General features: G+C 53.0%; 2 protein-coding genes across 6 annotated transcripts; both read left to right on the plus strand.

Moving 5' to 3' along the window:
- The first annotated feature begins 391 nt into the window (after positions 1-391).
- Positions 392-1145, plus strand: LOC146760764 (uncharacterized). The gene is made up of 2 exons (XM_085549215.1): positions 392-738; positions 853-1145. Exons 1-2 carry the CDS (start codon positions 538-540, stop codon positions 1027-1029), a joined length of 378 nt encoding a protein of 125 aa, XP_085405341.1. The 5' UTR covers positions 392-537; the 3' UTR covers positions 1030-1145.
- Positions 1146-4418: 3273 nt separating this feature from the next.
- On the plus strand, positions 4419-13346 carry BATF (basic leucine zipper ATF-like transcription factor). Of its 5 annotated transcripts, none has more exons than XM_085549211.1 (3): positions 4419-4555; positions 10242-10346; positions 12743-13346. In XM_085549211.1, exons 1-3 carry the CDS (start codon positions 4550-4552, stop codon positions 12950-12952), a joined length of 321 nt encoding a protein of 106 aa, XP_085405337.1. In that variant the 5' UTR covers positions 4419-4549; the 3' UTR covers positions 12953-13346. The 5 variants fall into 5 exon arrangements, with proteins under 5 accessions (XP_085405337.1, XP_085405338.1, XP_085405336.1 ...); XM_085549212.1 differs by lacking the exon at positions 4419-4555 and adding an exon at positions 8211-8340; XM_085549210.1 differs by lacking the exon at positions 4419-4555 and adding an exon at positions 8256-8516.
- Positions 13347-14089: the final 743 nt, after the last annotated feature.

A 14089-nucleotide genomic window follows, 5' to 3' on the forward strand; every position in this document is an offset into this window, starting at 1 on the left:
TTCCAGTGCTGGGCCAGGCTGCTCCGTGCTCTGAGCCAGCGTGGAGCTCCTAAACCAAAAGCACAGCGCTGGTGTCATCCTTCCGTCGGAGTCCCACGTGAAGGCTGATGACGGGAGATTTCACTTTGAAAAGATGAGGTGCTTCCCAAAGGTCAGCCCGCTGTCCGCACGGACGCAGCCGGTGGTACCCCCAGCCCGGTGCTGCCAGGGGCCGCCAGCAGGAGGGGCTGCGCGGCCGTGGGAGAGCAGAGACCCGTAGGGGACCCACGGGCTTCTGTCCATTTCAGTCCCTGGGGGAGCCTCACTGGGCCGTTGCTTTTCTCGGGGTGACTCCATGACGCTGCGGTGCGTGGTGTCAGCTAACCTTTGCTAATGACCCGCTCTTGTTTCCTTTTGTGCTGAGGCTGGCAGGTATTCATTTATCTTTGTCTTTATTGGTTCTTCTACTCATCTGGCTGGAAAACAACCCCTAGAAATCCCCAGCCTTGGTATTTACCAAGAGACACGGAAACTGGTTCACGTGGTGCCGGCTGAACGATGCCAGCACAGCCCACAGCTGAAGTGGGGCCACCAACACGGCATGGCTGCAAAGAGCGAGAGAACCCACCCGCTGCTTCCTCCAGCCTGGAGACAGCACCTGGAAACAAGGGTACGGGCCCAGCACTGCGAGAAGCACCCAGTGTGTGCTCGGTGCTGCTTCCAAAGCCCCATGCGGCTCGAAGCAAGAGCAGAGTTTGGGTATGTGTGACAGCGAGGTTTCGCTGCCGCCTGTCACGTCTCAGATGAAGCTTCAGGAACAGGATCCTTTGCCAGTAACCACCACCTTGAGCTGATGTTATCTGGTTTCTGCAGAATGAACTTGCTGAGCTGTCATCTGTATCGCTGTTGGGGGAAGTCCTGACTCCTGACGCTGCAGTTCCTGTGGCGGCTCCGCCAGTGCCCCGATTCCAGCAGCACCGCGGGCTCAGGAGGATCTGCAGGACACCCACGGCAGCAAGGCTGGGTCTGCCGGGAGGGGGTGGGCGGTGAGGCTTTGTGCAGCCCCGGTGATGCTGGGGCCTCCAGGCAGGACGGCGTGCTCCTCTTGGTCGATGCTGGGTGCCGTAGCCCTGCGAGCTGGCCGGGGCAGTGTGCTGGAGTGGGGATGCGGGCATCAGCAGGTGCCTCCCAGCGTGTGGCTGCAGGGATCTGCCACACAGGCACACCCTGTGGGTGCCGGGAAGGGTCACTGCTGCACTTCTGTAGGTATCTGCTAGAGGAGGCATCTCTCCTTTTTGATGGAGATCTTCCCCCGTAGCAATGTGACATGATGTGCTCGTCGCTTCCAGGCTGCAGGTGTTGGTTGTGAAGCAAGCTGAGGTACCAGCAAGGTGTTGGCTGGGCCTCTCACAGCAGGGCAGCTGAAATATGACCTTCTGAAGCCACTCTGCTGCCAGTCAATGCCATCAGGTCGCTGACTGATGTGCACAAGTTTTTAGGAGCTGCACAGGGTGCAGAGTGCCCTGCTGGGTCTCACTGCCTGCAGAGCCAAGTGCATGGGCATCTCCCCCCCGATGGCTGCCACATGCCAGGACTGCTGCACCTCGGTGTTGCTCCTCACTATGTTCCAGTGCATGACCAAGCACTGGCTGTCAGCCACGCAGCATGATGAGGGTCCAAATGGGTTCAAAGCCATGCTCAGACTGGGGGTGCTCACCTGGTATATCCAGCCTCTGTGCAGCAGTGGGGAAAGAGGGAAGGAGCCTAGGGAATGGGGACGGGACCGCTTGTCCATCCTATTGTAACAGGCTGTGGGACATCTTGCCTTGTGTTTTACATCACTACTACTTGCCCCGCTGTGAAAATGAGAGACATCCAGAGATGGGTACCGGCCTCAATCCGTGGCATAGGAAAATTTCCCTATGTGGAGACTAAAAGTCCCAGTAGTTTAGAGTGGAAACTAATGAAATGCTGCATGATAGAGATGTGTAGAGCAATGCCTGGCTTAGAGATAAGTGTGTTCCTCTGCTCACCCCCTCACAAGATGTTCAAAGAAATGGAAAGACAACTCATTTCGAACTGGTAAACTGACACACTTTTCAGAGAGCAGCTAATTGCTTTGTGCAGGTGGACAAGGTGCCTGCTGGCATCACAGAGCATTGAGGGTAAGGTACTCGTGAAAAGTGGGGATGCCCAAAATCAGGTCCAAGAGTTTGGACTAAAAACAAATAGGAAATTGCACAGCTCTTGGACACGTGCTTTAGGATTCAGGTGAAGGGGGGAGGAGCGGAGGGAGGGAGGTTTTACCTTTCTCTGTCCCCTCTTTGAAGCTACAGTGGGAGCTGCCAGCAGCAGCAGGATCTCCTCATACTGAGGCTGAGGCTGTGGCCCCTCTTCCTTGTCTCACCTCCCAGGCACTGCTGGGCATGAGACCCTGGCTGGATGGTGAGTTTGATGAACATCTCTCTCATCTGCTTTAATTTAGGAGATGAGTGATGTGTTTGTGCCTGTGCCCCCTATCCTAGAGCATGGCAGCAGTGCCCAGGGAGGATCAGATCCTGTCAAGCTTCAGTCATCCCTAGGAGCAAAACTGTTGCTGCTCACAGTTGGACCCACTGTGACATCATCATGGGCCTGAGGTTTGTGGGGCTGCACAGCCATGGTCTGGAAATACATAAAGGAAGCCGGGGCTGCAGCCCCCTGCAAGCACCAGTAACCTGCCCTGGGTGGATCAGCCACTCTGGTTAAACGGGTCGCTGCCCTTCCTCTTCGGGCCTTCCCCACCATTGCTGAATGATACTGCCATTGAGGTGAGTCAAACCGTCAGACAGCAGCTGCACTCCTGCACACAGTATGTCCATGCACTTGGATGGGTCAGATGATGGGCTCTGTCTTGTCAGTGGAAGAAGAAAAGCCCTGATTTACCAACGACAGGTGGAGGAAAGGCCCTCTGGAGCCCCAGGCACACACTCTTCCAGTGGGCTGTGTGGTCAGGTCTGCTCCTCTTGAGAAAGGGACTGGGTGCTATGAAGAAAGCAGCTGGTGTCTGGGGAGAAATAACTGCAAGCATCAGCTAGAGAGGAGCTCTGCAGAGAAGGACCTGGATGTCCTGGTGGATGAGAGGTTGGCCATGAACCAGCACGTGCCCTTGTGACCCAGAAAGCCAATGGTATCTCAGGGTGCATTAAAAAGAGCATGGCCAGCAGGTCAAGGGAGGTGATCCTCCCCCTCTTCTCTGCCCTGGTGAGGCCACATTCAGACGGCTGTGTCTAGTTCTGGGCTCACCAGTACAAAAAGGACAGGGATCTCCTAGAAGGAGTTGCACAGAGGACCATAAAGATGATTGTATGGGAAATCGGGAATCACAGCCTGAACCTCTGATTAATCAGCTGAGGCAAGTGTCGGGTCAGCTGTGGGAGCACAGGTGAGAGTAATCTAGCTGTAATTCAGCTCTACCTCCTCTAGACCTCATTTAAGGGCTGACCACCACTAAGGCAGCATCTCTTGGAGATTGCTCCTTGGCGGAGGTTGCCTCAGTGGTTCCCAGCAGACTGAAGGCTTCCATATGGGTGAGTTTTTCCTGTAAATAACCTTTTGGGTATTTACTACCATCTTTTCATTATTGTCACCGTACAGATGATAAATGGCCTAGAGCATCTCCCATATGAGGAAAGGCTGAGAGACCTGGGTCTGTTTGGCCTGGAGAAGAGAGAACTGAGAGGGGATCGGATCTAAAGCATAGGAGGCAATTGAGTGAGGCCAGATTCATTTCAGTGGTGTGGTGATTGGATGAGGAGCAATAGCATAAAACCAGAACATAGGAAGTTCCATACAAACATGAAGGAGAACTTATTTACAGTAAGGGTGACAGAGGACTGGAACAGGTTGCCCATAGAGGCTGTGGAGTGGGCGTCCTAGTGGTAGTCTCATACATGTGATCACCTCTGCTTTTTACCCTAGATGACCATCACCTATGTGATCAGCCAGGCTGGACTGCTGCTGGAGAGGACCAAGAGCTGGCCTACTGGGCTGCCTGTTTTCTTACCAGGGCTGGCACTCCTACCAGGCAAGGAAACGAGGGACTGCAGAAAGAAAGGAGGTCTCCTGGTTCAGACCTTTGGTGCCTCCTGAGAGAGCTGAATCTGCCCCAAAATGACCTGGTGAGCTGCATAAGTGAGTTCTTCACAGGAGCAACCATGTGTTTCTCATTTTCCAGGTCTGCTTTGTGGAAGATCTAAAGGGTTGCAGCTGCAGCTACAGACATCAGGAGCTGGGATCCGGTTAAATGAATTACTACTACACTGAGCCAGAAACACTGAAAATTTAGCTCCTAATTGGTTAAAATGTCCAAAAATTAATGAGTGCTTATGACCTAAATCCCTCTTTATCTCTCATTTTGCAATTGTAAAATAGGAATAGTACTACCCCTTCATGTGGAAAGGTGGATGAAAAAAAACATTTCCTTAACAGTCCTGGAGCACTCATTTGGGAGTGCTGAAGAGATTAGCACTAGGAGAAGCTTGTGAAGACATGAAAAAGCAGGACATTGAAGTGGGATCAGACCACCTGGATGAAGGTAAGGCAGCAATGCCAGGGAAGGAACCTCTGTGAGTACTGCAGGTGTAAAGCGCAACCCAGAACAGTACACTGCACATGGATGCAAATGCAGTGTGCATAAGGGTGATAATTCTGAGTTTTCTGCTCTTTTGAGTGCTTGATTTTACAGCTCTTGTCATTTGTAACTCATTTGGGATGTATATGTCTCCTGTAGATGGTGAGATTGCTCTCACTGTGGATTGAAAGTACTTGTGGGATGGGTGATTGGTGTGACTCGGGAAATATGAGGTGGGATAGAGCCCTCACTCCCCTGCTGTAGCCTGGCTCTCCAGCTCCCCCTTACCTTAACGCAGGTGATATAATCCTAGGATAAAGACAAGCTGCCCTGTGCAGTCAGGACTAGCCTGTGCTGCTGGGATGGGATGTTGTACTGCAGAAACTTGCGAGGCAGTGTGAGGCCTTCATTCACCACCGCTCACTCATCATCAGCGCTGAATCCCACACAAGAGTCTTTGAACTCGAATGGGGAATGATATGCAAATTGTTGTGATTGTATTGTGAGAAAGTGTTTGCATAAAATGTTACACGTGGAACAGAAGCAACCCCCACGGTTTGCAGGAGGCTGAAGTTGATAACTTCTCTATGCTGGCTTTTTAAATAGCACTATTCACTGAGTGCTCATGCAAAGAAGATGAGTGAGAGGGATGTGGTGGGATTATGGGGAAGCTGCAGTGGTCTCCGCTCCTAAGAAAGCAGTGTGTATGGACAAGTGTGGGGGCTGGCTGCAGTTAAAGCCTGGCAAATGCACAAAGTACTCTCTTAGTAGTTACTCTGTAAATAAATCACCCTATTTAAGCCCTGGGAGCATCTCTCTCCAACCTGTTCTACAGAAGCAGGATGAAACCCAGACCATTTCTGACAAAGGTTTGTTCCTCACCACTTCATGTGAAGGGGACAGCGTTGCCTTCCTAACCTTGACCTCTTTTCAGCCTCTGACCTGAATCTCACTTACTGCCGTTTAAGCCCAGCGTTGGCTGCACAGAAAACAGCTGACCACTCTTTCCATTACAGCATATCAAAGATGGCTCCTTCCTCCCCCGCCCTCCGCTCGCCCCCAGGAGTTCTCTTTTCTAGGCCAAGTGGACCCATCATCTCTCCTTCCTCTTCACACAGGATTTTGGTGTGTTCTCCCCATGGGTTATTTTCTTCTGGGCTTTTCCACACCTTGGGAGGGGCAGCCATCCCCTTGCCTCCCTCATTCATCTGCTGCCTGCCTGCTTGCACAGCTTCATGCTGCTGCCAATGCTTCACTTTGAGATGGCTCTGTAACCCTCAGATTTTTCCCTGCCATTCTGCTGCCTAGCTGGTTATTCCCCACTTCTCTATACACCTCACGTTGCCTTACATTTGCATTTGTTCTTGCTGAGTTGCACCTTGTTGCTCTCAGACCATTTCTCTGGTAGCTGAGGTCATGCAAACCCCCAGCCTCCTGTCCCTGCTACCTCTCTGCCCTCACGTTGCCTGCACACTGCAGATAATGGGACTGCCCTCAGCAGGGCTCACCCCTGTTCAGCAGGGACCGAAGCAGAACCAGAGGGCTCCATCCTTCCCCTACGCTCCTCTGAGAAATATCCCTGCTCTATAAGTGCGCTGGTGTGGCAGTGACCTAACACTTGTTGCGAGCTTATCCAGTGCTGCTGATAATGATTTTGCAGCTGCTGTGATTTATGTCAAGAAGCTTGAATGATTCCAGAGTGAAAATCAGGGAATGCTATTCACAGTGTGTGTGTAAGTCACCGACATGAGGCATGGCTCCTAGATAGGCTGCCAGCTGGGATTTCTCTATCAGCTCTGGGCTGCTAAGAAGAGCCCAGCTAAGGCATAGCTCCAGGCTTTCCATTTGAGGATCAAATGAGTTTCCATAGAAATGATTGCCCAACTTGTTCCTGAATTCCCAGCTTCCAGAACTGCATTCTGCCAACCACTTGCCCTTGGCTGGATCACTTCTCAGCCGCTGGGCTTGCTGGCTGCCATAGGAGGGCATTTGGCCTGTTTGCCCAAGCATGAGGCAAGTGAGGAAGGAGCTCTCTGCATCCTGCCTTGGGCAACAGCAGCTTATAGAGCCTGTAAGGAAGGCTTGAAGGAACTACGGATGTGGTGGATGGGAGCCCAGGTAATCCATGAAATGTGCTTGATGCCAGAGGAGTGTGGGTTTCCTCCGGACAGTGGGAATTCAGCAGTGTGCTTCCTCCAAAAGAAGCACTGTGTGGGGTTGCAGTGTTCAGAGGAAGTGTAGTGAGGCAGTGAGTGAAGTGATGGTTCATTGCTTTGGCTGCCAGCACTAAATCTGCCCCTCTTCTCACCAGCACCTTGTGGGTGCCATGTTGCTGGGGCTCTGAGAAGCTCTGGGTGCTGGGAGAGGCAGCACAGCACTCACTCGCCATGCCTGGCACAGGGCACTCGTGGGTTTGGGGCTGTGAAAGCGCAGGCAGCTGGGGCTGGGGTACAGCACTGCTCTGCACTGGGCTTTGATATTCCTGTGCAGAAAGCAGAAGGAATTGAAACACCAGTAAGCGGGAACTACGAACCGCTGCTTTCCACAGTAGTGCATTACCGTGGGTGGGCTCATGCTTCGCTCTCTATCTGCCCCTCAGCACGTGTGCGCACCCAGTTGCTCTGAGGATGTGTGTGCGCTTCTGTCTGTGACAGACGCCCTGCTGGCACCCAGCCCCACTCATCCTTCTGGCTGTGAGCTGTTTGGGAAGGAAATGGTCTTGCTTTTCTCCCTGCTCCCACACCATCGTCTGCAGAGCTGCAGGTGGAGCAAATTGAAGCACAGCAGCTGTGGGGCCATGCCTGAAGCAGAGTGCTCTCAGAGGGCAAATAGCAATGAAACAAGCCCAGTATGCTGTGATGGTCCTGTGTCCATATCTTCTGATGCTGGCTATGGTGAGAGAGGGCAAGAAAGGAGCAGGCAGGGAGCCAGCACCCATGTAAAACAGCTGCGTGGACAAGCTTGTACTGTGGCATGGAATGATAAGGTCTCAGCTGTAGCTCCTGGGTCTATAAGACCCTCCCGTTTCCTCCAACAACTCCAAATGTTCTTCCATCTCAGGTCTTTGTTTTCATCTGGGCCTGGCTCATCCCACACGTGTGAACCATAGTGCTAGCAGCATCTAGGTGACACTAGCTGAGGATGAAGATCTCCCCTGATACTTGTGCAGGCAGTGCTGAGGGTGGCAGGACAGGAGAGTGGGCTGCAGGGTTGAGGGAGGCTGCCCTGGAACTTCCCAGCAGGGTTGGGGTGATGGAGGGCACCAGCTCTGGACCTCCTCCTGCCCTCATAAGGCTATGGGTGTGCGGCTCCTCCTGCCCTGGAGTTTCTGGGGCTCCCAACACCACCTCCTCCGCACTGCCCTCCTTTGAGGGTCCTGGTTTCACAGCCAGGGCTGGGGCTTTTCTTCCCTTTACATCTCTGCTGTTTGTCTTGGAGAAAACCCATCTTGCTGTTTTTCTACTGCTTGAAGGTGTTTTTCGGGGTTTTTTCAGACTATTTTGAAGCTCATTTTTCCCAGATGTGCTTTTTTTTTTTTTTTTTTTTTTTCTTCTTCTTCTGTAACTTTTCTTCTTCGTCTTAAAGTTTCCGGCCACGTGACTTTCAGCTTACATCCCTTAGGTTCTGAGAAACCACAGGAGGTTGAGACCTAAAGGAAGGTGCAGAGCTCGGAGCAGAGAGGCAGAGGAAGCAGCAGAGCACGGGGCAGGAGGACAGCGTGCGTCTGGGCTGGGGAGTGCTAGAGCCTGGTGAGCACCCCAGGGGACAGGAGGAATCAAGGGAGAAAGAGGGAAGGAAGCCAGGCACATTGCAGGTGCAAAGGAAACCAAGGAGAACCTGGGAGCCAGAGACAGGAGCCATGCCCCACAGCTCTGACAGCAGTGACTCCAGCATCTCCAGCCAGTCCCCCCCTCCTGGCAAGCAGGTAAATGGGGACCCTTCCCTGTCTCTCCCCAGCTCTCCTTCAGGTTGATAGGTGACTCTGAGCAGCCAAGATGAAGCATGGCATCCCTTGCTGCTGCCTGTATGACATGCTCTGGTGGGGCTTTCTAGGAACTGCTGTGGAGAGAGTGGGATTTGGGGCTGAGCTGGGAGCAGTGCCCACTGACTGGGGTATAGGGGAGAGGAAGCCCAGAGAGCTGGGGCTGTGCTGAAGACAAGGGGGACCCCTGGGCATGGTGAGCCCCATGCTAACTGCCATATAGGAGGCTGTGTGTAGAGTCCAGTGTGACTGAGAGGATGCTCAGTGGGACCTGCCTGCTTCCTACTGCCCTGCAGAGCACTCAGGGCCCTGGGGGTACCCTGCTGCTTTGGGTCTGCTCTTCTCTCACTCATCCTCCAGGGGTTTTCATCTCAATGATGCTTGGCTGAGGGAATTTTTGTTATTGCACAGAGTGTGTTAATGGTAGGTCTTTGGCTGGCAAAAACTAACACAAGCCCAAGTTATTTCCATCACCTTCATTATAGCTACCATTTGCCACCTGCCTAGTGCTGGCAGCACCAGCACCTACCCAAAAGTCTAATCAGAAATCTCCAGGGTGATTAGAGCTGGTGATTTCAGGCTTTCAGACAGGGATGGGAAGGCATCCTGGTGGAGATGAAGATGAAGCACAGGGACTGTTAAGGGACTGGGCTTGGTGCAGTACCTGGGATCTACCAGGTATGAAGTTGGTAGGGTAACGAAGGCAAGGATAAAACGGTTAAGTTCAAATAAGAGAAAAGATCTTGGGCGGGGTGGAGGGGGGAGAGGATGTGGACAGACTGATGGGCTGGGAAGATAACTTTTGTGGCTGAGTTTCATAGTCCTGTGGGGGAGCAGCAGTGTGAATGCTAGAGAGTCCACAAAAGAGACAGCACCATATGAAAACAGAAGATGAAAGAACCTGTATGACAGTTTTAACTGTCAGAAGGAACAGATCTGAGCAGAGAAGGGCTGCTGCACGAATCTCTTGACCTGGCACTGCAAGACTGAGCTCCCCTCTGCCAAGGGGCTCAGGAGCACCACAGGCAGCACTGTGGATGCTGCTGCCAAGGGACTGCAGAAAGGAGCAAACACAGGGATGGGAGAGCTGGAGTGAAGGAGATCTGGGGATAAGGCTAGAAGTCAGAGTCTGCCTAGTTAAGCATGCAGTGTCATAGTGAGATGCACCGTGCTATAAGGGTTTGCAACAATCCAAGGCTGATGGAGAAGGGTGGTGGGGCTTGGGACCTACGGGGATGGAAGGAGAAAGCGCAGGATGTATCTCTGGAAAAACAAATTAGCCAAGGAGCTGGAATAACTGCAGTGTCATATCCCCCCATAGAGGTGGAGAAGGGAAAGGTTTCCTGAGTGAGGAACTCAAATTGTCTCTCTTCTGGAGAGGTCCTTGCCCATGTTCCTCAAGCCATATCCTTGCTGTCTTGGTGGAGCAGTCATCTCCCAGATGTACCAGGATGGTTAGGGGATCAGATCTGCCTCTCCTGGCATCTGGGATGTCAAAAGCATCACGTGTCCCTGAGGCGGAACTTTACCTTTGTGCTGAGGGGGATGTGTTCCATGGCCTGTGTTTCAAGGCTGTTATATGCTGTGTCCCATTTCCCATCTGCAGCCCAGCAGAAGCAGGGCGAAGGATGGTTGCTGCAGTCATTTTCATGCCTCATGTTTCCCTAGGACTCTTCTGATGACATGAGGAAAGTTCAGAGAAGGGAGAAGAACCGCATTGCTGCCCAGAAGAGTCGCCTGCGGCAGACCCAGAAAGCAGATACACTGCACTTGGTGAGCACATCCAGCCTTCTCCATTCCCTGCACTATTCACACTGGGGACAGCATGCTCTCTCCTGGGGGACTTGGAGCAGAGGTACTTTGTTGACCTGGGACTGGAAAAGTGGAGCCAAGGCAGGGTGCTGGAGGCAGTGCTAACAGCATGGGCAGCTTTCCTCTACCGAGATGCCCAGGGACACTGCTCCTTCAGCAGGCCCAGAGTGAAATCCTCTAGTTCATCTACCAGATATTACAGTGTTCCTCTCTAGGCTCAATCAAGGTGACTCACTCTGTGTCACTGGCACCATGTCTGCCTTTCCCATGGGGTCTCTGCTGCCAGGATTCATACCTGGCAGATCCTGTTGTCACTACCCATCAGAAAAGGTGATGGCCACTGAGGCCTTTAGTTTAGCATGCAGTTCAATATTGATATCAAGATTTTATCTCTCGGTTTGGCACCACCAATTTCCTCCCTTAACTTCTTTTGAATGCCTCAGCCAGAGGCTCTTTGAAAGCACGGCTTCATTAGGGTTGGTGTTCTCAGGTTTGTGCTTCGTGTTGTTACTTGCTTGGTGATGCAACAGTGTACAAATAAGCCTTTCTAAAATGCTGCACAATGCGGATGAAAAGCTATTAACCATTTTCCAATATTTTAAAACATTCCTATGGCAGGGCACACATACCTTCTTACATCTGTACACCATACGGTACCTGGAGTCTTCATATTTCCCCAAATCCTCATTTTTTGGATGAATTGAGATGTTGTTCCTGTGCCTTACCTCTCTACACTGTGATCTCAGTCCATGCTTACAGCTGGTTTTGCAGCAGAGATCTCACTCTTTCCTATGTAGTGGATGATCCTGGTAGAAGTGACAAGGCTCCTGCCAGCAGCAATGGCTCTGGGAGCTGCACCTTGGAGGGGTGGAGATAGATGCTTCTTTGAGCCTGCTGCTCTGTCCAAGGCAATCCTGGAGATGAACATGGGCTTTCACCTGCCCTCAGGAAAATCCTGACTTGCACCAGGAAATGAGCTGCTCTTAGGGCAGGCAACAAACAACTTTCTTAGCAGATAAATGTTCAGATGGCATCAGTAACAGAGGCTCATTCCTCCCCCATGAGCCGGGATCTGGGACAGCTGCAGAAGCACGTGGAGGCAAGTAGAGGGTGGATGGTGAATTTTTGCTAATGCTTTTCCAGTTCATCCCTACTCCCCTCTGTCTGTGGTACGCTCTGCATGAGGAATGGTGCCTCTGCACAGCTCTGCCTAGAAAAGCTGGGGTTGAGGTGCTTTCAAGGAGCCAGCAGCTCCACCTGCCCCCAGGCATCTGAGCTGGTGTTGAGGGGAACACGTCACAGTGAGGTTGGAACTCCTGGCCACAAGGTGATTTCTGTCAGCTCACTGCCTGACGTCAGTGACAAAACATTGTCACATCCCGGAGACGATGCCCATTTCGTGCTGTTAGCAATGGGTGCATTTCCACTACGTGTAGAGAGCAGGCGCCTCCAGCAGCCGGCAGGGTGGTGGAGGTTCGTCAGGTTCACTTCGCCGGGGATCAGGTACAGCTCTCCAAGGTCTGCTGAGTTCCCAGAGCGCTCCCTGCTTCCATCTCTCTTGCTGCTGGGATGCCCCACTTGGAGCTGCCCACCTCTCGCTAGCAAAGGGTGTGCTTTGCTCCGGATCACTGAGGCAAGGCCGAGCACAGCCCCTTTGTTGTTATTCTCATTAATATCAGTAATAATTCATCTCTGGGGCCCGGGTTTCTCTTTTCTTCTGACTCAAGCGTCTCCCCCCTCCTCCCCGCCGTGCCGCTGGTTTCCCCGGCTGCTAGCAGGAAGCAGTGAGTCTTTTCTTTCCAGGGCAATGACAGGTTTCCTGTGGCAGGTGGTTTTCTGGTTAAAGACGGCGGTTATTCGGCGCACCCTCCCCCCGGCCGCACGGCCCGGGAAGCGGCCAGCAGCAGCGTGCATGTGCGTGAGAGGGAGGGAGCGAGAAAGCCTGGGCGGGCGCACTTCTCGTAAGCCCGGGCCGCCAGCATCGCACCCAGCCTTGCTGCAGGGGGGGTTGCTCTGCTGCCGCTCCGTGCTCAATTTGCCGGAAACGTCTTGTTCTGGAAAGTGCTGGGCTCAGAGCTGCGAGCAGCGGACCCCAGCCCTGCTCCTGGAGAGCACCGGCTGGGACGTGGCACTGAGGGACGTGGCTTAGTGGGCATGGTGGGAGTGGCTCAAGGGTCGGTCTAGTTGATCTTCTAGCTCTTTTCCGACCTTTTATGACTCTATGATCAGAAGGGGTCCCAGGGCGCGATGCTGCAGCATGCAGGGCAGCTCCTACAGTCCCAATTGTAATCGCACCCCACTCCCCGCCCAATTCCCCATTCGCAGCTGAGGAAGCCCCCATGGTTTTGTTTCCCCAGGAGAGCGAAGACCTGGAGAGGCAGAACGCAGCCCTGCGCCGGGAGATCAAGCAGTTGACAGAGGAGATGAAGCACTTCACCTCAGTGCTGAGCTCCCACGAACCGCTCTGCTCCATCCTGGCTTCGCCTCCACCGCCGCCCCCGGAGGTGCTTTACGCCGCGCACTCCTTCCACCAGCCCCACATCAGCTCCCCACGCTTCCAGCACTGAGCCCGCTGGGGCAGCCGAGAGCCGGCTCGTGGGGCTCATTTTCCATCTGGAGAGGGGCAGATGGACAGATGCCCCTTCTCAAAGTGCGTACTCTGAGTGACTTTGTCCAAGACTTGTTCCCTGTGCAGAAATGGCAGAGCCACCAGCAGGCATCTTCAGGCGGTTTCCAGCTTGGATCCTGGAAAGAGGAGGAATTCACAAAAGAGCATCAGTTGTTCCCTGGTTCTTGCCTGGGGACGTCGCAGGCTGCCCCTGTACCGGTGGCTGCTGGCTGCAGCATGCAGCATCAGGAGCTCCAGGCACGGGAATGAGAGCAGGGGTGGAGGGGGAGGTTGGGGGCACAGAGTACCAGGGTGAAACTGGTTTATTTTTGTAAAATAAAGAATGAAAATGCTTCGTGCTTTGTCTTTCAAAACAGGATCAGCCACTCTGAAGGTCCTGTATGACATGGGGAAGCTGGAGTAGCAGTGGGGGAAAACTCGCCTCCTTCGTATCTTTGCTAGAGCAATGAGCTGGGGGGGAGGTGGACTGTTCCCTGCCTTAGGGCTGGATCTGGCTTATGCTATCAGACGTGCTCTGCTGGGTCCTGCTGGGGATGACAAGTGGAGGCACTGGTGATGGTACAGGCAGTCTCTGCACCACAGGATCCCCAGCCTGGCTATCAGCGCAAGCACAAGGCCCAAGTCCACCTGCCAGTGCAGGTCCTGATGCTAATACTGGCTCGCAACTGTTGCCCTCCCTGAGAAACACCAGCTGCTATTTTTTCAGCATAGGGTATCTCAAGCAATGTTACCAATGTAACCTTCAGGTCATCCATTTATACCATGGCCAGAGCTGCTGCTCCTGGTGTAGGCCTTGTCTGGAGCCACCCAGGCTGCATTTCACAGGCATATTTGGCCTTTAAGACCATGCAGCAACAACCTGAGCTCCTCAGGAGCTTGGGTTTGCAAGACTCAGTTTCTGCTCCTTCAGCATCTGTGGGTTTGGCCCTGGCTTTTTCACTTGCTGTTGCTTAGGGCTCTAATGCCCTTGTGCTCACTGGGTTATGCAAGGTCAGAGGATGGAGAATGCAACAGTCTCAGCAAAGTTTGCACTGACTTACAGCAATATCATCACCAATAATGGGAAAATGCCATT

The sequence above is a fragment of the Coturnix japonica genome, chromosome 5 (genome assembly GCF_054131305.1).
Source record: "Coturnix japonica strain WE chromosome 5, WE-NBRP24, whole genome shotgun sequence".
NCBI classification, from domain to species: Eukaryota; Metazoa; Chordata; class Aves; order Galliformes; family Phasianidae; genus Coturnix; species Coturnix japonica.

Coding starts and splice junctions, on each gene's coding strand:
- LOC146760764 (XM_085549215.1), top strand. CDS start 538: ATGCCAGCACAGCCCACAGCTGAAGTGGGGCCACCAACACGGCATGGC. Junction 739..852: donor GAAGCAAGAGCAGAGTTTGG/GTATGTGTGACA, acceptor TGGTTTCTGCAG/AATGAACTTGCTGAGCTGTC.
- BATF (XM_085549209.1), top strand. CDS start 12,193: ATGACAGGTTTCCTGTGGCAGGTGGTTTTCTGGTTAAAGACGGCGGTT. Junction 12,347..12,742: donor CCTGGGCGGGCGCACTTCTC/GTAAGCCCGGGC, acceptor TTGTTTCCCCAG/GAGAGCGAAGACCTGGAGAG.